Below are 25,457 nucleotides of genomic sequence, written 5' to 3' on the forward strand. Positions count from 1 at the left end.
AAAACCAATTTGTGAGAAACTTCTCTTTCTCACCCAATCCTTCACGACGATTTTACAGTTTCATTTATCAGGGCAGTTAAAATCATCACAACGCCGATAACATCATCTCGACTCCGGCGATCATCCCGACGAGTTTTCTACCGGCAAAGTCATTTCCTCGTCCCTCTCCCGTCGTTATCGTCAACAAAGCTTTCAATCGGCTGACATTAATTCGTCCTCTCCTGTCGTCGTCGTCAACAGTTGTTCTCCCGTCATCGTCTTCATTTTCTTGTCTCTCAATCGATTCGTCGTCTCCGGCGTGTGCTAGTAACTTCTACTCGGTTCTCAAATGTAAGGTATTAATCTTCTCCAATCATTTTATTTGCTCCAATTATTCAATCGTGTGCTAATTTTATTTATAATATCCAACATTGTGAAGAGCTAATAAGGGAAGACATGAATGCTACGTTAGGTGATATTTCAAAAATGTTAATCACAAGACCTTATCTTCTTACCACAGACTTCGGCTTGCTTATCTCCTCATTGTTGACGGTGTCCTCATATCCTGAAACCAACCTATTACGTCTACATTAAAATATGTAGAGATGTTGGCAGATTTGGAGAAGTTCCTTAACTGACTGAGGTCTACGTAACTGACTGTCTATACACATGTGGATAAATGGTCAAAGAAACATGGATAATATACTTTGGATTGACGTTTATTGTTCATATATAAACTTATGTATTAGTATGAAACTATCATGTGAGTCTTTAGATGATCATGGACTGGACTGCTTGGACAATCATTAATGGACAAGTATGTCTTTGATTTGCTGCGAATGTGTTTATAGCTCGATAAAATTGTATCAACATGTCTATATACATGTTGATAAATGGTCAAAGAAACATGGATAATGTACTTTGGATTGATGTTTATTGTTCATGTATAAACTTATGTATTAGTATGAAACTACCATATGACTTATTAGATGACCATATGTACTGGACTGTTTGGACAATCATTAATGGACAAGTCTGTCTTTGATTTGTTGTGAATGTGTTTATAACTCGATAAAATTGTCTCAACATGTCTATACACATGTGGATAAATGGTCAAATAGACATGGATAATGTACTTTGGATTGGCGTTTATTGTTTATGTATAAACTTATGTATTAGTATGAAACTACCATGTGAGTCATTTGATGACCATATAGACTGGACTGCTTGGACAATCATTAATGGACAAGTATGTCTTTGATTTCCTGCGAATGTGTTTATAGATCGATAAAATTAGCACTTTTTTGTTTGCTCATCTAACATTATCATTGGAGCCCAACTTGATACAACCTCTCTAGCTTCTCTTCTTCCTCTCTTACAATAAACAGAATAATCATCACCTTCTCTTTCAACCTCTCTACATTCCTCCCTCGACGTCACAGTTACATCGGCCGATGAAGAAATCGGAGCTACAAATCCATCAACACCAATCGGTATATCAAGCCTTGTAGGTCGTTTCCTTTTTAAAACTTCTTCCGGAGGAGACGATGCAGAAACAGAGTCGGATCCAAACGATAACCCGAATCAGGGGGAGATTCCTAATCGACTTCTACGTCATCTCTCCAATCACAGTGGCGGTTAATTCGCTGCAAAAAACATCGTCACAATGTCTTGGTTAAGGCGGAGGCAACTCAATTTAAATTGTTCCAGAGGTTTTGTTTGAAGGGAGAGAGATCGTTGCACAGTAATATTAACCAATTCAAGAAACAGTGACCCGGAGATTCCGAGACTTTCCATAGTAATTGCTTGGTCGGAAGAATTAACAACCATCGACATTGATATTGTGAGATAATTTCAGTCGGCGAAGGCAACTTCCTTTTCTCATCTGTAAATATCAACTGTCGATTTATTAGAAGGGAACCAAATCAAAACAAAATCTTTCTAACCGGTTAAGTAAATTTTTGGTTTAGATGGGTGGGGATATAATTGTCCATTTATTTTTCAAAAACAAGGAAAAATGCCTTGTACGTGAGAAGTGCCTCAAAAGGAATAAAAGTTTGTAGAAGTGCCTAAACATGTCCAATTCCCAAATAAATATCTTGAATTTTTTTTTTTTTAAAAACGAATTAAATCAATAAATTAATAACTACACAATATTTTAGGAAATCATTTAAAAACGTTTCCATAACATATCAGGCTATTTTAATTCGAATTGTATATATGTAAACTTATTTATTTTGGTAATATGTTATTCGATAATTAGGAAACTTCAATCTAATTTAATAACAAATTCTCATTTAGTTTAGATTTTATACAATTTCCGTAACAAAACTATGTTAATTGTTTCTGATTAGTACACATGAAATTTAAACTATGATTAAGCATAGTCAAAAGAGAATTTTTGGATTTTAGATTTGTAATTATCTAGAAAATGGTTTCAGTATATATTTAACATTTTAATTAGAATTTAAATGATATAAACGTTTAAAGTATTTTTCTTTAAACAGGTAATTTTCATTATTTTAAAAATATATCATTAAGCTAAATTTGAATTATATAAAAGAAAATATACTTTTAAACGTATTATAATAGTTACAAGCTTTTGAAAAATTCATTCTTCTATATACGATTATTTCTTTTTTTTAAAACAGTAAAACAAAGTTTAAATACCAATATTTAAAATTTTTAATGCAAATATTCAAAATGAGAACAATCAGTAATACGATTTTTTTGACAGATCATTAATTATATTCGAACAATAATAACTACCATATTTGCGATAATGCATAAGGATGAGTTAGCTTTTAAAAAAAATATTTTTGTCATCCTAAATTTAAAATATGTAATTCAGATTAGTTTTTTTTTATAGTAAAGCTAATATTGAATCCAAATTAAAATCTAATTTTATGTATAATCTATCTCTTATAAATGTTATGCATACATTCATATTGCCTCACAATCAATCTAGAATATTGATTCTTTAAAAAAAATAGATAGAGATTCATATGTAAATTACTTCATGTTCTAATGATGTTTATCTCCTAATTTTACTATCCATTTATGCGAGTCTTATGGATTTTTCTTTGAGGGTCAACACTAGATTACAAAAACTTAGCCGGGTGTTGGTCAATATTATACCACAGATAAAATCATGGAATTAACAATCAGATATATTTATACAATCTAAAACAATAAACAAAACAAATATAACTTAATTTATATTTTATTTTTATATTTGTTTTTAACTAAAATCAACAAATTTATCAGTTTATAAAAAATAAAATAAAAATTAGCCTGTGGTACCCTACGGGTAAATCACTACGATTTCATGTGGTTGCAATATCAATTTATACAAATTTTGACTTTTAAAATATATTTTATATAATTCTTGAAAGGTATACACTAAAAATCGGTTTTATATACTTCAATATCATAAATTTATAAATCACAAATTGTTTTTAAATATGTTAATCCAAGATCTACCACAGGTCAATCCCTTGATTCTTAATATATTACAATAAAAATATTTAAAAATAACAAAAATAATATTTAATTTTACGGAATGAAGTTATCTTGTGGAACGAGTTTGGGTTGATACTCCTACGGGACGATAATCTACGAGTGTAATCTTAGAATTAACAATTTTAACACAATTATACAATCTTAAACACTAAACAAAAGAAATAATATTTACAAAACAACTATAACTTAAAATTCGAATTTTTAGTTACAAATAAATCGAACGACTGTGTACCGCGGAGTAAAGTTTACATTATATCATCTAACTAGATTTTAACCCGCGGTACACCGCGGGGACAATTAATTTTTTAATATATATAAAAGTTTGCAAATTGTATCTATATATAAAATATTTTTATTTTAAAGTTTACAATTGTTATTAAGTAATGTCCTGTCAAACTCGTCCCGTAAAAAACCTATTTATTTTATTAATGTTGATTTTATTTATGATATGTTTATAAATCATTGTATAAATATTTTGTAATTTTGTAGTAATTAACTGCTATCAAATATTTCTGCAGTTTGATGCTTATAATCGAATTGTTATACTCATAAAAAAGCAATATCAAAAATGATAATTTTGTAGTGTTTAAATGATATTAAATATTTTGAAAGTTTTATTTTAGTAACTAATTGTGTAGTTAATGTGGATAGATTTCGGGAAGATAGTTAAATGTCAAATATTTAATTCGAAGATTTACTTTCTAATTATCAAAAATAATTATTAAATGTCAGTGGCAGCCACTGTAAATAAGTCCCAACTTGAGGATTTATTTCACAAAGTGGCTGCAAAAATGTATATATAGATTGATCAAATTTCAAACAAAAACAATTAATTTGTATATACATCAAACTAACAAAAATATACAGATTTTCCAAATATCTCTATATTATTGCGCAAATCGAAACAAATCTAACATTCGATTTACTATGCAAAACACAAATGAAATATAAATAATATAAATTAATTAAAAAATTAGTTATTGTATCATAAATAACGCTATACACTTTTCTATGCACATTATAATTTATACACTACAATATATTTCACTAAAAATGTATTCCAATATATTTATTAAAATAGGAAACCCCGCACGTATGTGCGGGTCAGAATCTAGTTTAAATGTATGTTAAGAACAATCTTTTAAAAATGGTAGCAAAAAAAATTGAAACAAGAAGTCTATAGAAGAAAAAAAATCAATATGTAAGAAGATGTTATAGATTTTTAGCCATTTTAAAGAAAAAAGACATAAAATGGAAAGAGCACTAACATTTAATTGGAAAAATGAACATCCATGGGGTCAAATGCATAGTTAGATCACTATTTATGGTGGTCATTATGAAAATTTTAAACAAAAACATCAAATAATTGTTATGACATTCACTTTAAAACTAAAAATTGATAAATGTTATGGGGGTCAAGTGACCCCCTTGTCAATACACCACTGCCACTGATATGTGATATTTGCTCGATTCTCCTGGAGTTAATTGTTAGGAAATCATGGATGAAACCCATTAAGATATCACATAGGCTTCATCCAAGATTTCCAAACAACACATGTGTAAAACCCATTGCCTAAATATTTTGACGGTGGAGTTGATTGCGAAAGAAGCGGTTCAAGAATTTGAGTAGATCATGGAATTGAAAAAGGGTGAAAAAACTTCTGACACCAATGGTTCAGACAAAGGGACAAGAACCGATGGAGTTGATTGAGAAAGAAGTGGTTGCACACAATATGACAAGATCATGGGTTTTACAAATGGGGTAAAAGAAACTTCTCACGCCAATGGGTCATATAAGGGAGAAGAGGAACTAAAGAGGACATGGATGGGGTAAAATATTGTTGAAGCCGAGGAGAGTGTCCAAACCAACCTGGCAAAAAGACATTGGAATAGAGCATGATTGATAATATCTACCTTACGGCCATACCTTGAGGTTTGAACTAATTTAGCTTTGAATATATTGTAAAATAAGATTCTTTTAACAATTATCCCCAACAAACGATCAACAAGCTATAATTACAAAGAGATCCAATGGTTTATCTTGTTGAGTACTAATAGAGTTACAGTGAATTCGATATGTTTTAGGTCCTGAATGTTTTGTAGTTTTTTATTGGCTTTTAGTTTTTGGTTTTTGGATTTTGGATTTTGGTTTTTGATATTTGTAGTTTTTGATTTTGTTGTAGATTTTAATTTTTGCAAAATCATGAATGGAATTTTGTTTAATTTTTAGTTTTTACGTAAATTGTTTAAAAAACTCACAAAACTTGGTTTTTAGATTTTATAAAGAAATAGCTAAAAACTCTTAAAATCTGGTTTTCCTATTTTTTAGAAAATCTACTTTTTGTAGAATCATGAATGGGTATTTATTTGGTTTTTAAAAAATCACAATCCAAAAACTACTCTAAAAACTGCAGCCATTCAAGGCTTTAATTTGTTGTCATGTTAACAAAGTTAAGTTATTGGTGAAGCAATGTCGTTTTTTATGCGACAATATTCTTAGAGTTTCACAGAATTGATGACAACGAAGGAAAAATATCGTATCATCTTTAGTTTGAGTAAAAGGAAATAAAGTAACATATTTCTTAAAATTCGTTAGCGAGTAAAACGTTCCACACAAAAGCATAACTTCCACTGTTATATCGTTCTTTGTTATTACTGATAATGTATGATTTGATGGATTTGTATAACGTTTGTATCTTATGTTTTAAAGTAATCAATATATGTTAGAAACGAAAGTTACTTATTCAAAAAATTAAATTTATTCTTTTCACCTTTGACAATGAAGTCTTAATCATAATTCCCCCTAAAACAGAAAGAATAATGTGTACAAAACAAAATACTTTTATCCATCACTGTTTTGAATAACCATAATCGTGTTTTTAACGATATTTGAAGAACTTTTTCACAAAACTTCTTGAAGTATGATATTCATACTCGATGAACATAATGGTGTATATGGATTTATGTCATACAATATTAATGTGAACATTTGATTATTTGCCATGTAAATGAAATTTCTTTTGATAAATAGTTGTTAAAAAGATTAATGGGAACAAGTTATAATACTTGATAACTTTCTTAACAATTAATATCAGGTTTACATTGGTGGTATTTCCACAAAAGTTTTCAAAGATGGTACTCGTGTAGAAGAAGTAGAACGACGACATCTATTGGCAGTAGTACATGGACGCCTATATGGATTTGCTGGTGTGCGCTTATAACATGCAGCGGTAGGAAATCTTGGATCACAACCTTTACCTAAATCTAATCTAATTGGATACTCAATATATCTTTTCGCATGAATGGTACTTATAAACACGCATAATACAATCAAAATCGTCACAAACGTAACTTCTTTTGTTTTTATCATAATTTAGATTTTGGATTAGTTATATTTGGTGGAAAGATTGGAAAATCTGTTTTTTATATATAGTGCAAAACGATAAGTTATAGTTTCACTATCTTTAAAACATATCTTTGTTTGGTTCCAGTTTAGATATTTTTATTAAATATATTTAAAAAAAAACTGAATTGGTGTTACAGTTTTAGTTTCAGTTTTTTTTCTTCAATATATACATTAATTAATTTTGAAACATTTGAAAATATTGAGATTTTAACATATCATTTTTTGTTGGTTTAATTTCAATCAGTTTTTGTTTTGTCAAAAAACAATATCGGTCTCCTAATGCTAGTATTACATCTCAAAATTTTGATATGTTTAAAAATTGCAAAATTATTTTTAATATTATAAAGTGCTATTTTATAATTATTTCTAAACTTTAACATATAAAAATTGATAGATCGGATTGAATATCTCCGATATCATGATATTTTGACGGAAATCCATGTCTGGATATAGAAAATTTACAAATTTAGGTACACTTATCGTAATATTTAATGATAGTGATTTAATTTGTGTGTATTTTCACCTCAAAATTTTATCTTAGAGACTACGCGAGAAAAAATGCAAATCCACAATTAATCTTATGTAGTATTTTAGGATCGATCCTAATAAGTTATATATACTAATAAGTTACACGACGAATTCGATAAAGAAGAACAAAACTAAGGCAAAATAAAAAGTGGTTTTTGCTTGGGGGTTTTAGCAATATATATATTACTTTAAGATATGTCTCTATGTCTGAATAGTTTGTTGGCAGTATTGATATTGAATTCAATTTGGCTGCCTCACTCCAAAAATATATTGTTCTTTCGACTATTAATCATCAGCCAAAACAACATTGTCTCGATACTGTTTCTCATGATCACTAATTCACTATGTATTATATTGATCAAGATATACAAAAATATGAACTGCTGGGTATAGTTTCAATTATCCCATGTGGACTTCATTTTGCAAGAGAAATTTAGTCAACTAGAAAGAAAAATATTAGGAATTATTAGTCATACAACCATATTATAAGATTATAACGTGGAAGAAAAACTGTATAGAGTTCTAACAAACTTTCGGTGAAACTTCATGTCATCCTTAATTCAAAAGCAACCCACTAGTCAAATCTTTAATATATCTTTCAGAAAACAAGACTTCACATATATGAATCAATCTCTTCAATTATTTTTGGAACACTCGAATATATTTGATGAAAGAGCTTAAAGATCACGTTGTAGTGATCACTTATGGACCATCATCGGAGGCTTCAGTAACGGCGTCACCTGTCTCTCAACAGACGCCGTCTTTGTTTGCATACTCCGTAACGCCGTCAGCATCAAGATTCAGCTCACGGCGAGCATCGGTTCATGTTATCGGTTTGGTTCTCCGGTTTATAACTATGGTTCTATGTTTCGTCTCTGCTCTTTCGTTGGCAGTGAATGTTCAACGGCCTTCGAAGAGACATCTGACACAAAACTCCTCGAGTTTTGCTTCATATCCTGAACTGTTGTAAGAAACTAAAGAACCTTATCTTCTTTAATTCATTGTTTAATACTAATATTTTATATAGAATATGATGTTGTTATTTCCAAGCAAATCTGGATTATCGTTGTTCACTTACTAAAATAATAAGGGATACTTGAAAAAAAAAAGTCTAAAAAATAAAATGAAAAGATTGGCTGATTTCTGTTAAATTAAAGATATATGAACCGAAAATTGTAATGGAAATGAATTAAATTGGGATTTTTGATAAATTAAATTAAAGTATTAATTATCTTTAATATGCATGGAAATGAATATTTTGATAGTTTATATATGAACCGAAAATATTGTGTAGGCGTGTTAAAAATAAATATCCATTAACAAAATCATCCAAAAATTTTCAACATTTTTTTCTCTCTATGCTAATTGGTACGTTAAGATATATGCAGGTATTGTTTTGGAGTTGCAGTGATAGGATTCGTGTATACAAGTTTGCAAACATTCAAAGGAGTTTGTGATATTACTCACAGAGGAGTTTTAATCTCTGAGCCTCTCTCGGATTACATCAGCTTCATATTTGACCAGGTATTTTACATTATTATTGATTAATTTCTATACGTTGAGTACATATATAATAGAATGTGTTAACAATTAACATATAAAAAAAATTGAGCTAATTTTATTTTTGTATACAAAACCTAATCAGGTTATATGTTACCTACTAGTGTCATCTTCTTCCGTGGCAATTGCATGGATCCAACATATAAACGAGGATGCGATAAAAACACTAAGAAACAATTCTATAGTTTCAGTTTCAATGTCATTCTCTGCATTTTTGGTTTTGACACTCTCTGGCCTCTTGTCAGGGTATAAGCTTTGCAAGAGATTTATGTGGTAATTAAATCTTGTAATTTTTTTATACTCAAGTCATGTTTAAATCCGTAAGAAGTAATGACTATTTATGTTTATGTGGATATATTTGTTTGTTGGAATGTAAAATTTATACAACATTTATTTGTTTTATCGCCAACGTTTTAGAATTTGAAAGAATAACCGAATTTTTTTTAGAGAAATATAAGATAACCACCACCATGTGTCAATGTTGCAGTAATCAAATGATAATTTGTACATGCATGACCATTGTACCAAACAAACTTAATCAAGTGTAAACTAGTTTTCCTCGTATAGTTTCCAAAAGTACTATCATTAACTGGTAAAAGGGTTCTTCAGATGTGACAAAAACTATTTTCTATATTAAAAGGAAGTTGCAAGTGTTTCACTTACAAAGTAGATGAAGTGTCATTAAAATAGTGATGGGTCAATGAATGAATTAAGGTCTTATTATCATATTTATCATATTTGGTCATAAGAATGAAGAATTTTAAAACCTAGTTAAAATTCTTAAGCATTTTGATGCGTTTTTATCGGAGGTGACCAGACCAACCAATAAAGTTTATCAAAATAAAAAAAATAATGAAAACATGCATATTTTAATTATGTTCGTATTCACTTTTTTTTATTTTTGGTATTCACTTTCATTGTATTTATAAAGCAGATTCTAAAACTGAACTTAGAGAAGAGAAAGTTGTTGTAATACAATCTTGTAGTGACAAGAGAAATTTGGGTGTTTCTTTCTGCAATGTATAATGATATGTTTGACGATAAAACATTATACCGCCCGGAAATTCTGTAATCGCAATAGTAAAACTGGATTTCTTCCCCTCCCACCTGGAAATGATGTATATCCTAACTACTATAACTGGATTTAATTTTCCAGAAAACGATTATATAAATGGATTTATATAAATTATTTTTGATAATTTAAATGCTCACATAAAAATAATATATTTTTTTTGTCATTTCTTGCAAATAGTTTAAGACATTTAGATTTTTTTTTTTTAAAGATTACCGAAAGTTATACATGTTAAGTATACAATTCAAATTCATGACTTTCGACTATGAAAATACATCATAAATCGATTGTTTTACGTTTTCTGGATTTTTTTTTGGGTTTCTTGGCAAAGTAGACACTTTTTCATAAATAATTTGTAAAGTGGATAGTTTTTTTTAGAAATTAGAGAGATAGACACTTTTTTGTTTTTTGTGAGATAGAGGATATGTCTAATAGATTAAAAAAACAAAATACATATCAAATACTAAAATACCCTTTATCTTGAGAGCTAATAAAAATAATATGAGAGACCATTTGTACTTTATTTTGTTTGTCTTTATTTTTTTTATTTTTTTATTTTAGTTTTCTTAAAATATTTTTTTAAATAATAAATTCTTTTTAAAAAACATTACATTAACTTTTAGAGTAATTATATGTCATCAATCCAATGCACAAACATTTCAAACATAGTTTTGTACACTAACCATTATTCGTTGGTGTACAAATGTGTATACTGATATTTCATAAATCATTAAGTACACCGACTTCTCTTATAAACATAATGATTGTATAAACCTTATATGATTACTCAATATAATAGTGTACATGATGGTGTACATAATTAAAGTATTTTTGATGATGTACAAAATGATTGAAACTATTATGACGATTGATGGATAGAATGATGTATACAACTTTTAAATGATAGCATACAAGATTATTAGACAAAGTGTACAAAACTTGGTGTACACTTCTAGGAAATGTATAAATCATTATTTCAATTAGTGGTGTATATCTCGTACACCAATGTTAGTACACTGTCTCATAGATCTTTAAAGCTGTACGATCATGTACACCATATTTTCCATCATCTCTTTACACTATTTTGTACACAATTATACTGAGTCTATCACTTCTCAGTATTATATGTTAATTTTTACATTATTGTCGTACACTAACATTTGTACACCAGTTTTAACAATATCACATACACCGTCGGCTGGGATTAAATAAAAAAGTGTTACATATTTTTGAAATATAGCAAAATTAGACTTTTTAGATTCACATAAAAATTTTAAAAGTTAATATGATTATGTGGTAATTTTTTATGAAAAATTATTATCAAACAAAGTAAAAATATTTAAATAAAAAAAAAAAGAGAAAAAGTAGAATTTGATTTGAGTTTTGTCTATATTTTACTACCTAACAAATAACAAAAGGTTATATAAGTATTTTTACTAAAATTTTTATTAGACAAAAAATTGTATTAGAAAGGAAAAAAAAAATTATCTATTTCTTCTTTTTCTAAAAAAACTACATATTTTGCAATTTATTTATATAAAAAGAATACATTTTCCAACTTATCTCTTTTTTTTAAAAAGTTTTTTTATCATAAAAACTTTATATTTAAAATCTGGATAATGACACTATTACTACAATTTTGCTAAGATATTTGTTTCCTTTTTACGATGATTACAATTAGACTATAATATTGGATAAACGAATCTCAAATATTGAATTCATAATTAATGTTGAACATAAAACATAAGAAAAGTAATTAAAAAAAGAGTCAACTCAGAATAATCAATTCGAGTCTATCACTTTATTCCACTCACATTAATTACCAAAAATGTTATGAAAATCTAGATAGCGTTTCACATATTCACAGGGTCAAAAAAGGAAATAACAAAAAGAAGAAAAAAGAGAAACTTCTGGAAAAAGAAAAGGAAGCCACATACGCTCTTCTAGCGCATTCCTATACTCTTTCCTTCTTTGTGGTCCCCTTTTCACTTTTTTAAATTCCAACTTTACCCTTGTTCTTCTTCTTCGTTCTCTTTTTTTTATTTTTGTTTTTGTTGTTGTCTTCTGGAACTTCCGATCTGTCTCTCCTCTTCTCTCTCTTTCTTATCAATACGTTCCTCTCAGAACATTCTGGAACTTCACAACATAATCTCTCTCTCTCTCTATCTCTAGCTTCGTGATCATCGTGTGTCTCTGTGTTCAATCTGGATTGTGACAATCTCTTTCTTTCTTGGTTGGTGTAGATTACGTCAAGAGAGAGATAGAGAAGTTTTTGGATTTGGTTCTAATGGGTCTGTGATAGACGTTTCCTTTCTCTTCTCTGTCTAGTTTCTGTTTTGAGATCTCTATGTTTCCAACTTTCTTCAAAGCTCATTCCCATTGGTAGATTTCATCATTATCTTAATTTGGGTATTGGGATTAAGGAAAGTTTAGATTTTTGATCTATAACTCATGCCGGGGGAACAAACCGGAGAAACTCCGACGGTGGCCGGAGTTGGCGGCGGTGGAGCTGGTTGTAGCGCCGGGAATAGTGGTGGAAGTAGTGGATGTGGTGCTGGTGGTGGCGGTGGTGGTAGTGGTGGAGGTGGTGGCGGAGGAGGAGATTCACAGAGGTCAATTCCGACGCCGTTTTTGACGAAAACGTATCAGCTTGTGGAAGATCCGGTTTACGACGAATTGATCTCGTGGAACGAAGATGGAACCACTTTTATTGTGTGGCGACCAGCTGAATTCGCTAGAGATCTTCTTCCCAAATACTTCAAACATAATAACTTCTCGAGTTTTGTTCGTCAGCTCAATACTTACGTGAGTCTCAATATACGTTTGAATCGAAATTTTCAGTTATTAGGTTTTTTAGTAGTGAGCTCTTATTTTGGTTTATTATTGGTTTTAGGGATTTCGAAAAGTAGTTCCAGATCGTTGGGAGTTTTCTAATGATTGTTTTAAGAGAGGTGAGAAGATTCTGCTTCGGGATATTCAACGGCGGAAAATCTCTCAGCCTGCTATGGCCGCGGCTGCTGCAGCGGCGGCGGCAGCCGTAGCGGCTTCGGCTGTTACAGTAGCAGCTGTTCCTGTTGTAGCTCATATTGTTTCTCCATCGAACTCTGGAGAAGAACAGGTTATATCGTCTAATTCTTCGCCTGCGGCTGCTGCTGCTGCTATAGGAGGAGTGGTTGGTGGTGGTTCTTTGCAGAGGACAACGAGCTGCACCACTGCACCAGAGCTGGTTGAGGAGAATGAGCGATTGAGGAAAGATAATGAGCGATTGAGGAAAGAGATGACAAAGCTTAAAGGATTGTATGCGAATATCTACACATTAATGGCGAATTTCACACCGGGTCAAGAAGATTGTGCGCATTTGTTACCTGAAGGGAAACCTTTAGATCTTTTACCGGAGAGACAAGAGATGAGTGAAGCCATTATGGCTTCTGAAATAGAGACAGGGATTGGTCTGAAACTTGGTGAGGATTTGACTCCAAGGTTGTTTGGGGTTTCTATTGGGGTCAAGCGAGCTAGAAGAGAAGAAGAATTGGGTGCTGCAGAGGAAGAAGATGATGATAGACGAGAAGCTGCTGCCCAAGAGGGAGAACAAAGTTCTGATGTTAAGGCAGAGCCAATGGAGGAGAATAACTCCGGTAACCATAATGGGTCGTGGCTTGAACTCGGAAAATGAAAAACACTTGCCGATTCAGAGGCATTGTTGAATATGCAAGAAACTGTTACTGATCCCCATTGCATAGGCAAGCCATTGCGCTGTCCCGGACGGAAAATGGGGATGTGTTCGGTCATAAGAGGACAGATGTTCATTGAGTTGGGGTAGTACAAAAGTATCTAAAAACACTGATTCTACCATCCTGAGTTGTTCCTGATTTCAGATGTTGCCTCCTGAATCTTCTTCTTGATGGAACTGAAACTATTCTGGCTTGCTGTGCTCCAGTGAGTGGATGTGCTTCTCACGATTTCGGATAAAGCAGGCAGATTCAATGTTACATCTTCATATTCTGCAACAAATAGCAGGAATCAATGGTTTTTAAGAGTTATGGCAATGTTGATACAGAATCATTTCTTTTGAGTTCAAAACAATTGTAGCTCTCTGACTTGTAATGATCTTAATGAAATTTATCTCTCTTATTTAAAGATGGTCCAAGTTCTCTAGTGGTCGTGTGTGTGTTTTTACCTGTTGACATAGGAAGCTCGTACTGGCGCTTTAAGAATTTGGAGGCGTTACGATCTTTCTTGTGGCAAAGAACTCTAACAAGAGTTTGTGCATCCTCCAAGCGCCGCTGCTCTGAACTCACCCCCATGTTGATGAGCTCGCTCGCAGTCATTAGCATCTGAATTAGCATATCGCTCTGCCACAACGGACATAATCCGTAACACTTTGGTATCTCATAATTTCTAAGAAAGGAACTAAGTTTGCAATTTGCAAGTGAGCAAAATATATTTACCTCGAGAGAGTACAAGTCGAGGATCTCTTTCGCCTGTTTCGCTTCTTGCTCAACTAGTGAACGAGGAAGTCCCTCCCCATCGGCAATGAAGAACTCCTACAAGGGGACACACGCCGTAGGTTAAGTACACAGATTGGAACTGCCTAATCCACGGATCAAGACCCGGTTCTCATATGCAAAATGGCCGAACCTCAAAATCAAAGTAGAAAATCTAGTTTCTAGTATTTTTTAATATTGTCTTTATCTGAAACTAATTGGATGCAGGGAGTATACAAGATGATAGAGCTCGAAAACTTTGGTTTCCAGTAGAATAAGTACGGAATTTCAAAATAAGAATATAAGTTGCTTACTTTCAAAATACTGAGATCTTCTTCCATCAAGGTGATGTCAGAATCCGAAAAGGCACGGGTTGGCCCTCCATCAAGTAGTACTCGAACATAGGCTTCCTATGGGAGAGAAGCATGCCATTTTTGTGGGCATAAAAGAGGTTAGAGTTAGTTAACTTGTTTCCATATGCAAAAGAGAAAAGAAGTGTTACCAGAGCGGATCGGCAGATGCTTAACACCACCATATCCCGTGAGTCCTCATAACTCAAACTGCATACAGTATCAAGGACCTGTGCATTGCATTTCCTAGTGTAAGTTCATGCTTAGTAGAACGGGGTGAATAAAAGAAAGAGATGATTTTGGTTTACTGAATCAATGTGAGGGAGTATTCTTTCCAAGCGGGCGCCTTCGACTGTGCCATTGTACAACTGTATAAGGAACATGTCTCTCAGATCCCAGAAAATCGCTCTTGCCCCTGACAAAAAGCAACAATAAATACAGAAACCAGAGCTAAACCGACTTCTTTGTCGTTGATAACACAAAAGTCTTAAAGAGTAACACAATCCATCCAACATTCTCACTCATCCATGAGGATCAACCAATAAAAGAGGAATGCGTACTTTTGCCAAAGAACTGAAACATGATTAATATGTATGGCTTATTCACGAGTATCTCAGATAACGACAGAAAATTTGATAATGCATCTTATGTAAGTCTTCAAATAGTATTAAAATGCTAAAGCCATCTAGTTTGTGGATAAGAAGATTGTGCATTCAGAAAGTTTGAATCTTGACACTTATCAAGGTTGCAGGGAACTGGTTCAAGTTTGGACAGAGTTTTCAGCTTTTCTCAAATTTAAAGTGCTGCATAACACGAGAATTTGTATTAGCTTACCAATTAGGTCACGGGTTTTGGTTATGCAATTGGCATTGGTGTCCCTGAGGCTGTCATAGGTGGTAGCAAAGAGTTCATCAACAGCTTCACTATGCGTCAGTGAATTCTCCACTTCAGCTTCATCAGTCTCGATTTCTGAAGCAAAAAAATCATGCAAAATGAATCCGCCAATGCACATTTCAACACTAGACAACCATCAAAATTAAGAGAAAAACGTATAATCCAAAGTGAATGAGCGTACCTGATCTCTTGTTGAGAGAGGCTTCAACAAGTGTCAAAGATTTCCTTATGCCTACTTCTGTTGCACTGATTTGTTTCTGGATATACTGATCCATGAACACAAAAATACATTAAAAATAAAGAAGCTATTGTTTAGTTTTAATAGGAATTTATGAAGGTTTAGCTTGGAAGAACACACTTACACAGAGTGTATTCAATATTATGCAGAGTTTTGGTATCGTCAGTTCATCCAGTTTCTTAACTATTTTATTATCTGGCTCACTAAACTCGAGTGACTTCCTCTTCATTACTGGCATTACATTTTCTGTGAATCGAGTTAAAGGAGGAGCTGACGGATACAGAAACTTCTTGTCAACTGCAGATAGAGGCTAATTGTCAATATATCACAGTATGCTTCTGAAAAGTTGCTTAATTTAACACATGTATTCAAAATGTTTTCGTATCGCCTTTGGATTTGGACAAGAGATTCTATATACACTAATACTATAATCTTAATCTCACGGAAGTCCCATACAAAGAAACACAACAATAAATCATGCATGTTGCATGTAATCTACCAGACACATATAAGCCTGCTCAAGCATGTGTCTCTAGATATTGACATAAGAGAAAATAATTTTATATAGCATGTTCCATGGTTATGCAAGAACTTGACTCTGTAACAACTGTTAGAAAGATGTAGGGTTGGTCAATACCTAGTTGATCGAAAACTCTCTGAAGATAAGTATCCAAGCTATGGTAAATTAATGAGAGAAGAGCTTGGAGATGTGTGATATCAACAGGTAGATGTAAACCAAACAGCTGAGACACAGTCTGCAGAGTACGTGAAATGAGATAGTAAGACGGCAAATATATTGTGTGCAGCACTAAAAAGTAAAGGTAGGACGAATCATACTAGAAGTAAAGCAAGAACGTAAACAAAAACAACAAGTAAATCAAGAGGTAACACAAAGCAAAGAAAATTGTTTTAGCATACTGAACTCCCACAGTTTGCACACTATTCAGAATAATCATGTCATGAAAGTATGTAGGTCTACATACCTCTTCTATGATCCTGAATATTTCAACGATTGATGCAGCATGTCTTTGTTGAACTGATAGAGGCTCCCACTCCTGTTCATGGAAAAGCTTTACGATTAAAAAAAAAAATTCCATCTTTTGGACATTCATACTTTGGATTTGATTGATTATGGAAAGTGATGGAAGGTCTGTATATGTTAAATATTTCTGACTTCACGGATCCTTCATTTCATTCAGTCTATATTATCACTTCAAACTATATATGATGCAACTTTTGTTTGCTTCAAACATTTTCTCAATACAGTGATCCATCAAAATAGTTTCCCTTATGGCCAAACTTTAATGTCTATCTACTGTCGACAGAAATCAACATGTGAATGTTTTGCCAAGAATATATAACCTCGATTTCAAAAGCTCGCCTAGTCCATTGTAAGATATGATCATGTTGAGAGATAAGCCAGTCCAGCATTACTGGTTTGACAGCCTTTTCTATCTGCACATAAACCGATGGATAGTCTCTTTTATGACTTATTGACATGTTAAATTGAGTTAGCAAACCAGAAAACTGAGAAGTGATATAATTTTGTTCTGAAATCCAATCTATATAAGAAATCTTGTCAGTGACCTCGTAATTCTTCAACTTATGGAAGTAAGGTTTGCGCAACTTAGATTTGCTATGGCAATTATACAGTTGAGTTAACTCTTCCTGTAACATATAAGCAGCAGGGACTACTTTTCTAACATCACCAGAGAGGGATGAAACTCCTTCGAGGAAAGGTGTCTGCTCCAGTAGAACAAGAACAATTATAAATATAGATACAAGTGACAACCTTTTTTCTTAAGTATTGTAAAATGCTTAGGGACAAACCAGTCTTTCTCCATAAAACCGATGTAGCAGCATGGCCGAGATCATCATACATTCGGGTAACCATTTGGAGAAAACTGGGACAAACTCGTTGATCTCTACTTTTGCGATGACGGTTAGTTCATTTGCAAGCAGAGCTAGAGCATGCGTACGCTCACCATGAGATTTCACGTAAGCAAAATGCGCAGCCTAGGAGGATAAAATATCGAATTAAAGTATATCTTTACATCATAAGATAGAACGATAAAAGAAGTGGCTTATACAGTATAGAAAATTAGAAATACAAGTAACCAATACAAACTGACCCTGGCACATGCACCTTTGATAGAGTTCTGAACATAGGATTGTATCTTATCACTAACATCATCACTCAAGGTATCCAGCTTGATAAGCTGCTAAAGAAAAACGATATATATCAACAAAGATCACCCAAGTATTCCTCCACATCACAAGCTGCAGTTCCTTTCTTTATATCCAACTAGGAACTTTTCTATCAACAGCCAAACACTTTATACATAAAACATAGTCATGCCACGCCAGAAAATTGTCTAACCCTAGCTAGTTAGTTGTACTGCCGAAGAGCACATTAAAGTTATACAAATGTCAGCATGAAAATTAAAAAGCTAGTTTGAAACTGCTAGTTTTGGGATAAGCGTTTTTGCAAGAATGTTAACTTCAACTCAATATATATAAGTCAAATATTAAGACATAAATAGCAGAAGGCAAAGGAAAACACCAACCTCAGTTCTGGTACAGTCAGCTGGAGGAAGTCCAACTGTTGATGCCAATCTGACAAGCATTCCAAAATCACGAGGTTTCTGAGGAGTAGAAGATAAAAGAAAAAAAAAAACGATGCTTATTATGATGTCCTGATGGAGTTGCAAAAACAGATATCGAGGAGATAGATTAACAATAATGAAAAAGGTATTTCGTCAGTTAGGACGTAGCCAAAATCTTATGATCTTGGTTACCAAGAAAAAGAGGACAGTTTACGACACAGTGATATGGTACCAAGAATTTTGGCCAGAAGATTCGAAAAGAATATGCAACATTATGTAAATTATAAGGTCGTTGCCACTGATCGAGAACTGACCTTACCAAAGTGTAGATGATAGTCCTGAAGTTTATCATCACACCAAGCACTAACTGAAGTTAAAATAGCCTTCACAAGACCTAAGTGTATGTCAGTTCCAATGGTTTGCCTTGAACATACTAGATGACTTAAATAAAGATCTTCCTTCGGGTTGCCACTTTCAGCAGAAGTAACTTTCTGCAACTCCTGAATTGTGCTCCCTAGAAGAGAAGGCTCACCTGTGCACACAAACTTCCCAGGAAAGGAGCACATGTGATGGCTATCTTAAACTCGTGTCTGGATAAATTATGTATGCAGCATACATGCATCGGTACAGTGAGGATCATATAACATTTAAGAAAACTCAACATTTAGTACTTTAACTATTGCGTAGCAGCAAGGGGTAGGACTTAAGCCTGGTTTACCGTTTATCCAACTGTGAGTTTAGATGCCCTAAATTTTGGCTTCCCTAAACAAGATTACTATTTACATTATATACATGTGTAGGTGTGTGCGCGACTTGAGTATTTATACCTTTGAATTTAAACACGAAACAGACCGATGTTATTGATGATATGTTATTTGTACTCAATGGTACATAGAGCTCTAAGCTATCTTTTTGTGCACATCCAAATAGTGATCAGTTAGATAGAGCAGATTTTTGAAGAATAAGTGATAAGACGTACCTGTTGGAAAAGAACCCATCCATATATTGCACTATGTAGATTCTCAGTTATGCCCAATGTCGACCAAATTGATTTCATATGGAAAAGCATTGATGAGGCATCCTGACATGTATATGAAGTCAGGGAAAATAATGCATGACATAAATGATAAGAAGAAAAACAAGGACTAAGAAAATCTACCTCTATGACTTGACCCTCATCAAGAGTATCAAATACACCAAATAATAGTTTCTCATAGAGTCTAATGTTCAAATGGTAGATAGCAGTCCAGTAATAAGTTTCTTCTTCAATACCACATCGGCCTGGTAGTGATGACAACTTTGAAGCCACCTGCCTTATAGACGATAGAACCTCAATACGTAGTGAAGCAGATACTACAACATCCCATTCCTATGCCAGCCAAAAATAGTTTTAGATTCAAGAAAAAGTCTGTTAAGTCATATCACTAGATGAGAATTTGCTGGCTACGAAACATCCAGATCACAATTATAGTGCGCACCTTTGAGTCTCTAATCGTTGCAAGGCATTTTCTCATAGTTGCTCGTTCGTTTTTCTCCAGACTAGGTGAGAAACAGAGGACTTCTTCTAGTAGGTTAGCCTACATTGACGATGGAAAAAAGCACATAATTCAATGACTGTAGCAATAAAGCTGAGCAAATTTTCGTTGCCTTTCAGATATTTTGAATATGCATGTCGACGTGTTTATGTAAATGTCCACAGGACCGCAGAATGCTGTAGAAGTAAACAAAATTCGCAATCCATCCGAGATCACAAGCTACATGTGCGTAATGAAGCAGGTTACGTTTTAGCTTAAGCTGTGGAAGAAAAGCTATGCCTATGTGCCAATCAGTCATATCTTTTTCTCATCCAGACTTGCATAATATTATCATATGATCTACGGCAAACCATGAAATCCAAGAAATGGCTCAAAGAAGTTTCATAAGGACGACAAGAAAAAATAGCACTGTAGTTTGTTATCACCTGTCTAGTCTTCCACTTCATGTAGAGCTTTTCATTAGGAAAATCTGATTTGAATATTCCAACCAAAAGCCCCAATGCTAACTGTGGAAGATCAATTTGTTCACCTGTCCTTAATGTTGCCAACTGTACCAGATTTCTCCGTATGCATGTATCCATCTTTGATGAAATCTATAAAGCAGAAACAGTAAGATTAACACAAGTGATGCAAACGAAGTTAAGTTGAAATATCGAACTGCTAATTATATTGGTAAGTAAAGAAAATGCTAGCTTATACTTATAGTATAACTAATGATTTTGAAGCTTGCCTGCATCTGTACACGGATCATGTTGATGACCTCTGAGTGTGTATTAGAGATCTGAGGCTGCAGATGTGGTTTATCTTTTCTTTTCAAACTTAACATTAGTCTAGAGCTTTTTTCTATCTTTCTTCTATGAGTAGGATACGCCTCAACACTGTTTGTTAAGAAACTAAGAAAATGAGAGACACCACACAGATCTATCTGGAAAAAGACTGCAAGGCTGCACCATAGGCAACACAGAATAGAGATGTATGAAGGAGAAAAGAGAGTGAGTACCTTGAAAGCAACATAGAAGCAATCATTAATTCATATGCTGCTTCTCGTAAATCATCATCCGATAACCCTTCAAAATCCCTAACATCATGTATCAGTTCACTCGAAAGATGGTAAACCAAAAAGATCAAGATTCGCGAAAACACATATAGTAATCTAGGACAGAAAATTCAAAAAACAATTGCCTAACTAAATACCTGTTCTCAAGGGTGGCAAGCCAAGAGGAATGATTTTGATAGGTTTCACGGGTTTGATGTCAGGTGTTTCCTCTTTAAATACATAGTTGTCTCTAGCTGAAGGAGTATTAGAAGAATCCATGTGACGCGACATGTCTGCACCATTGTTACTGGATTTTTCAATGTTAACTGGAGGAGGAGGCATACGATGAGGAGGAGAACCTGCTAAATCCGGACTCGACACAAGAAAATAGGAATCTCCAGACTCAGAGTGTATCTGCAAATTTAAAGCATCAAAACTAATCATCTTCAGGATTATTAATCATCATCAACAAAAGGTATTAGTGTTTGACATCCACAGCTTAAGCCAGATGAATTGCAAATGTTTTACTTCCAATCGTCACCACTCTACTTCACACCAATAATACATTTTCATGAATTGTATACCAACAGCTTGAAGTGTTTACTATAACTATAGTTCCCATCGAGGTAAGCAACAAAACAATCAAGAAAAGTTATCACTGTATGTCTGTATCACTTCAATTATACGCAGATGCCATTTAAAATGCAAATTTTCTAAGCTCAATTAAACGTATAAGGAAACCAACAAACACGGATCATTATAGAAACGTTTCCTTACTGTTACAGGGTATGATGAATCAAAATTGTATTTCTCTCTGCCCTTGGATACATCAACTACACCACCTGCATTCGTGTTCACAAAATGGAGTGTTTCAGCAATTTCTGATAGATTTGCAAATCAAAACAACGAAGCAGAGAGCCAATTTTTCCATTACCCTAACTGTGTAGAAACCTTAATCGTCAACAAAATTTAGAAATCAGACGAAAACAATTCACAAATTTATAAACTAGTGTGGGAAAAGCTGAGAAAACCATTAAACACTTGTGCAAACTCAGAGATAGATACTAACGAAGGATGGATTATTTTCTCAGCGTAAACTCACCGGATTTCACGCAATCTAAAACATAATCGGCACTGAGAGCATCCAAATCAGCCGGAGAAAGAGAAGTAGGGGAACCAGAAGGGGAACGAAGCTCTTTTACCAAACCCGAAGACATAAGAAACTCCATGAGCTTGCGGCGATCGTTCCGGTAACGCTGCAACAGAGAATCCATCTTTGACTCCCGTTAGAATCAGGAAACGAAAAAATCGCCTCTGACCTAGAGCGTATAATTTGAAATCCAGGAAGAAGAATGGAGCTGCAGAGAGGCTTTTTCAGCGTGTACTTTGTTGTCCCCTCTCCATGGAAGAAGGTGAGAGAGCTTTGGGTTTAGGGGGAAGCGCGGAAAAAGCACGAGGACTGATCAGCAAAAGACCAAAATAACCTTAGAAAGATCCTTTTCATATTCTGACATGAATCTGACTTTTCTTTTCTTTTTGGTAAGTCCTTAAATGTTTTTGAATCATTCGTAACGACGGAACAATTAATTTCCTGTTAACGATGTCGTTTTGAATTTCTTGGTAAGTCCTTTTAATTTCTTGTTAACGATGTCGTTAAAAGAACGTTTGTTTTATACTGTGACCATTTTCTTTGTGATCGGTGACCGCGCCGATTGTTTCTGATCATTGACCACGCCGGTTTACGATTTTCAAATATCTTTTTGATTTTGTAATTAATAAACGAGAAACACAAAGCTCAGTTGTTTCCACGTTCCACACCAAGAAAATTAAAAAATAAAGTAGGACTAATCCAACGATTTATTCCTACATACTATCAATAGGCGCATTGACGCATTGTAATAGAAGATCAGGAGAAAGAGATATGGACTAGATTTTCTAACTGCACAACACTAAAACACGAACCAGAGTTTACATATATCTGAAACGTTCTGGTCTGGGATGGTTCGTTCGGATTGATCCTAGAACCAGAACAGATTTTACTAGACTTCGTTGTTTGCGTTCTTCAAGATGTTAAACTTGCAGAGCGGGCAACGTGAGTTTATATGAAGCCATTTATCGATGCAAGTGCAATGAAAGTGATGGTTACAAGGGAGTTCTCTAAGTTCAACTCCATCTTCATATTCACAGAGACAGATGCAGCATTCCTGCAGAATCATAAGAAGCCATGCGTTATCAATTTTACACACTTTCAAAATGTACAACTTGATAAGAATGTGGAAATGGGATTGTACCGCGTCTTCTGGAGAGAGCGAGCGTTCAATAGGTGAATCTGTTCCACATTCCGTCATTATTCCCCGTGCTTTGCCTGAGAGCTTTTCAACATTGCCAGTTTTTGTAAATCTGAATTTCGGCATTTGATCTATGTCGTTCTTCGATGCTCCCTCCTGTTTTGCGCAACAGATTTACATCACAAGATGATACATGTAGATCATGCTTTGAAGCTGGATTTTGCTAATTCTATGTAGATGAAAGAACATTTTGTTATGGGAAAAGAGCTTACCTGGTCGGCAACAGCATATAGAATTGCAATTATACATGGAAGACAACAGCAAACAGCAAGGCCGATAACACAAGCCAATGCAACACAGAACACAACAAAGAAAACATCGAAACCGAGAAAAATGATACACAGCCTGCAAGTCAAAAACACCAAAGTACAAGTTGTTTATATAACTCCCACAACGATACAACTTCACAAAGAGACTCTGAAAAAGAAGCCTACCAATAGAGCTGAGGAGAGTCACTAGATAGTGTTTGGCCTCCTGCAGAAACCCAGTAGAATCCAATTATCCACCAGATGAATGAGAACATCGTATTGGCTGATTCAAGATGCTTCGCAGGATTACTGATACCATCAAAACAATGTGGATCAACAAGAATCATACGAAAACAAAAGAAACTCAGACAAACAATAAACAAGGACCAAAATAGCCTAAACTATCTCTTAAGACTCCACAACAAGACCAATTGCTTCACATCAAGCTTGATATCAATATTCACCAATATGAAAAATAGGTCACACAAAAAGCTACATTGATTCACAGATACAATACCATCAACTAACATTAACCTAAAAACCTAGATTCCACATTTCAATGTATATACAGTGAACAATTCGAAATTAGAAACTCCAATTCCAGATCAATCAGAGATACTGTACCTAGTCTCTCCTCTATCCTCCAATTGCGCTAACGAAACATATTGCTGCGACGAAGAATTCGTCAACCCAGAACCACCACCATCCTCCGGGTGACGTCGTCGTCTCCTCCGCCTATACTCAACACAAACACAAGCCATATGTAACCAACATTGAATCCCATAACCAACAACCCAAACTCTCAACGGCATATTAGGCTTCTCGTCACGGCTAAGTATCAGAACAGCAACACCGATGGCAACAAAAGCAAGATTCCACAAAATGTCAAGAAACACCACAGGTTTAGAATACGCCCAATCACTTTGTCTCTCTTCTAATTGCTCAGCAGCGGTTTCTCTAACGAGCATCGATGGTTCACGCATCATTCTCCGGCTACCAGCGTGACGGAGGAACCTCGCTGCTTCTCTTAGACCTTGTCGTCTAGCGGATCGATGAATTGGATTGGATTCTTCATCTACGCTTATGGTTCTTGTAACGGTGGGAGGAAGAAATGGTGTAGTGTCGATGATTCCGTCGGAATTTGATCTACCGATGTGAGTAGGTAGAGATGATGAATCTGATTCTGTTGTTGTGTTCGTCGTCGTTGATGATGATGATGACATTGTGAAGCTTGTGTGATTCTCAATTTTGATCGATGATTGCCATGGATTGAGATTTGTTCTTAAAAAAGGGTTTGGAGATTTTGGACGTACAACTTTTTCAGAAAAGTGAGAGAGAGAGAGAAATAAAGAAACGATAACGTGAGGAAAATTAAAAAGGTTTTGGAGATGTTTCCATGGTCCCTATACTCTCTCGGTCTCTCCTCCTGTTTTCGGTGTCTTTACATTTTTACCATTTATAGTTGCTAATTGTAGTGTTGTGGTCCATTTGAATTTGCCATTTGGGTGTCAAAGCAATTGACTTTTGGTATGGTATGAGTTACAATGCTAAAATGTTTGACATTGAAATATATGAATGTTTGAAAATCATAATTTGATTAATTTCTAACATAAGCAAAAACAAATGAGTAAAAAATAAACACAATCCAATC

At 33.8% G+C, this 25,457-nt stretch overlaps 5 protein-coding genes and 2 long non-coding RNA genes across 12 annotated transcripts; 3 read left to right on the plus strand and 4 right to left on the minus strand.

The window, feature by feature from the left end:
* Positions 1 to 6,596: 6,596 nt before the first annotated feature.
* RALFL29 (RALF-like 29) lies at positions 6,597 to 6,885 on the minus strand. The gene has a single exon (NM_001084905.2). The coding sequence runs from the start codon at positions 6,869 to 6,871 to the stop codon at positions 6,599 to 6,601; it is 273 nt and encodes a 90-aa protein (NP_001078374.1). The 5' UTR covers positions 6,872 to 6,885; the 3' UTR covers positions 6,597 to 6,598.
* A 1,064-nt stretch (positions 6,886 to 7,949) lies between these two features.
* Positions 7,950 to 9,436, plus strand: AT4G11655 (Uncharacterized protein family (UPF0497)). 2 transcript variants are annotated; one of them, NM_202806.2, is made up of 3 exons: positions 7,950 to 8,401; positions 8,824 to 8,959; positions 9,081 to 9,436. In NM_202806.2, exons 1-3 carry the CDS (start codon positions 8,103 to 8,105, stop codon positions 9,270 to 9,272), a joined length of 627 nt encoding a protein of 208 aa, NP_974535.1. In that variant the 5' UTR covers positions 7,950 to 8,102; the 3' UTR covers positions 9,273 to 9,436. The 2 variants fall into 2 exon arrangements, with proteins under 2 accessions (NP_974535.1, NP_001329008.1); NM_001340725.1 differs by having other exon boundaries at positions 8,002 to 8,401; positions 8,824 to 9,436.
* Positions 9,437 to 11,866: 2,430 nt separating this feature from the next.
* On the plus strand, positions 11,867 to 14,221 carry AT-HSFB2B (winged-helix DNA-binding transcription factor family protein). Its single transcript, NM_117235.5, has 2 exons — positions 11,867 to 12,872; positions 12,961 to 14,221. The coding sequence occupies exons 1-2, from the start codon at positions 12,519 to 12,521 to the stop codon at positions 13,738 to 13,740; spliced, it is 1,134 nt and encodes a 377-aa protein (NP_192903.1). The 5' UTR covers positions 11,867 to 12,518; the 3' UTR covers positions 13,741 to 14,221.
* AT4G05910 lies at positions 13,301 to 13,652 on the minus strand. Its single transcript, NR_141933.1, has one exon. It is a non-coding gene; the product is annotated as an other RNA (long non-coding RNA).
* AT4G11670 (DNA topoisomerase 4 subunit B (DUF810)) lies at positions 13,914 to 22,661 on the minus strand (the record flags this gene model as incomplete). 4 transcript variants are annotated; one of them, NM_001340729.1, is made up of 26 exons in its annotated part: positions 22,313 to 22,644; positions 21,988 to 22,052; positions 21,369 to 21,624; positions 21,175 to 21,241; positions 20,905 to 21,052; positions 20,600 to 20,767; positions 20,118 to 20,216; positions 19,799 to 20,008; positions 19,619 to 19,720; positions 18,954 to 19,184; positions 18,601 to 18,678; positions 18,166 to 18,252; positions 17,864 to 18,049; positions 17,621 to 17,776; positions 17,396 to 17,488; positions 17,017 to 17,088; positions 16,671 to 16,788; positions 16,158 to 16,330; positions 15,977 to 16,061; positions 15,736 to 15,870; positions 15,210 to 15,316; positions 15,054 to 15,131; positions 14,866 to 14,961; positions 14,516 to 14,611; positions 14,245 to 14,419; positions 13,914 to 14,068 (listed from the first exon to the last, which is right to left on the minus strand). In NM_001340729.1, the coding sequence occupies exons 1-26, from the start codon at positions 22,482 to 22,484 to the stop codon at positions 13,914 to 13,916; spliced, it is 3,408 nt and encodes a 1,135-aa protein (NP_001329077.1). In that variant the 5' UTR covers positions 22,485 to 22,644. The 4 variants fall into 4 exon arrangements, with proteins under 4 accessions (NP_001329077.1, NP_001319905.1, NP_001329079.1 ...); NM_001340726.1 differs by having other exon boundaries at positions 20,935 to 21,067; positions 22,313 to 22,604; NM_001340728.1 differs by having other exon boundaries at positions 14,245 to 14,611; positions 22,313 to 22,661.
* On the plus strand, positions 18,234 to 18,497 carry AT4G05915. The gene has a single exon (NR_141934.1). It is a non-coding gene; the product is annotated as an other RNA (long non-coding RNA).
* A 288-nt stretch (positions 22,662 to 22,949) lies between the features above and the next one.
* On the minus strand, positions 22,950 to 25,253 carry AT4G11680 (Zinc finger, C3HC4 type (RING finger) family protein). Of its 2 annotated transcripts, NM_117237.5 has the most exons (5): positions 24,431 to 25,253; positions 23,993 to 24,115; positions 23,771 to 23,903; positions 23,502 to 23,654; positions 22,950 to 23,414 (listed from the first exon to the last, which is right to left on the minus strand). In NM_117237.5, exons 1-5 carry the CDS (start codon positions 25,027 to 25,029, stop codon positions 23,250 to 23,252), a joined length of 1,173 nt encoding a protein of 390 aa, NP_567379.1. In that variant the 5' UTR covers positions 25,030 to 25,253; the 3' UTR covers positions 22,950 to 23,249. The 2 variants fall into 2 exon arrangements, with proteins under 2 accessions (NP_567379.1, NP_001329829.1); NM_001340730.1 differs by having other exon boundaries at positions 22,956 to 23,654; positions 24,431 to 25,248.
* Positions 25,254 to 25,457: the final 204 nt, after the last annotated feature.

This window comes from Arabidopsis thaliana, chromosome 4 (genome assembly GCF_000001735.4).
Source record: "Arabidopsis thaliana chromosome 4, partial sequence".
In the NCBI taxonomy this organism is placed as follows: Eukaryota; Viridiplantae; Streptophyta; class Magnoliopsida; order Brassicales; family Brassicaceae; genus Arabidopsis; species Arabidopsis thaliana.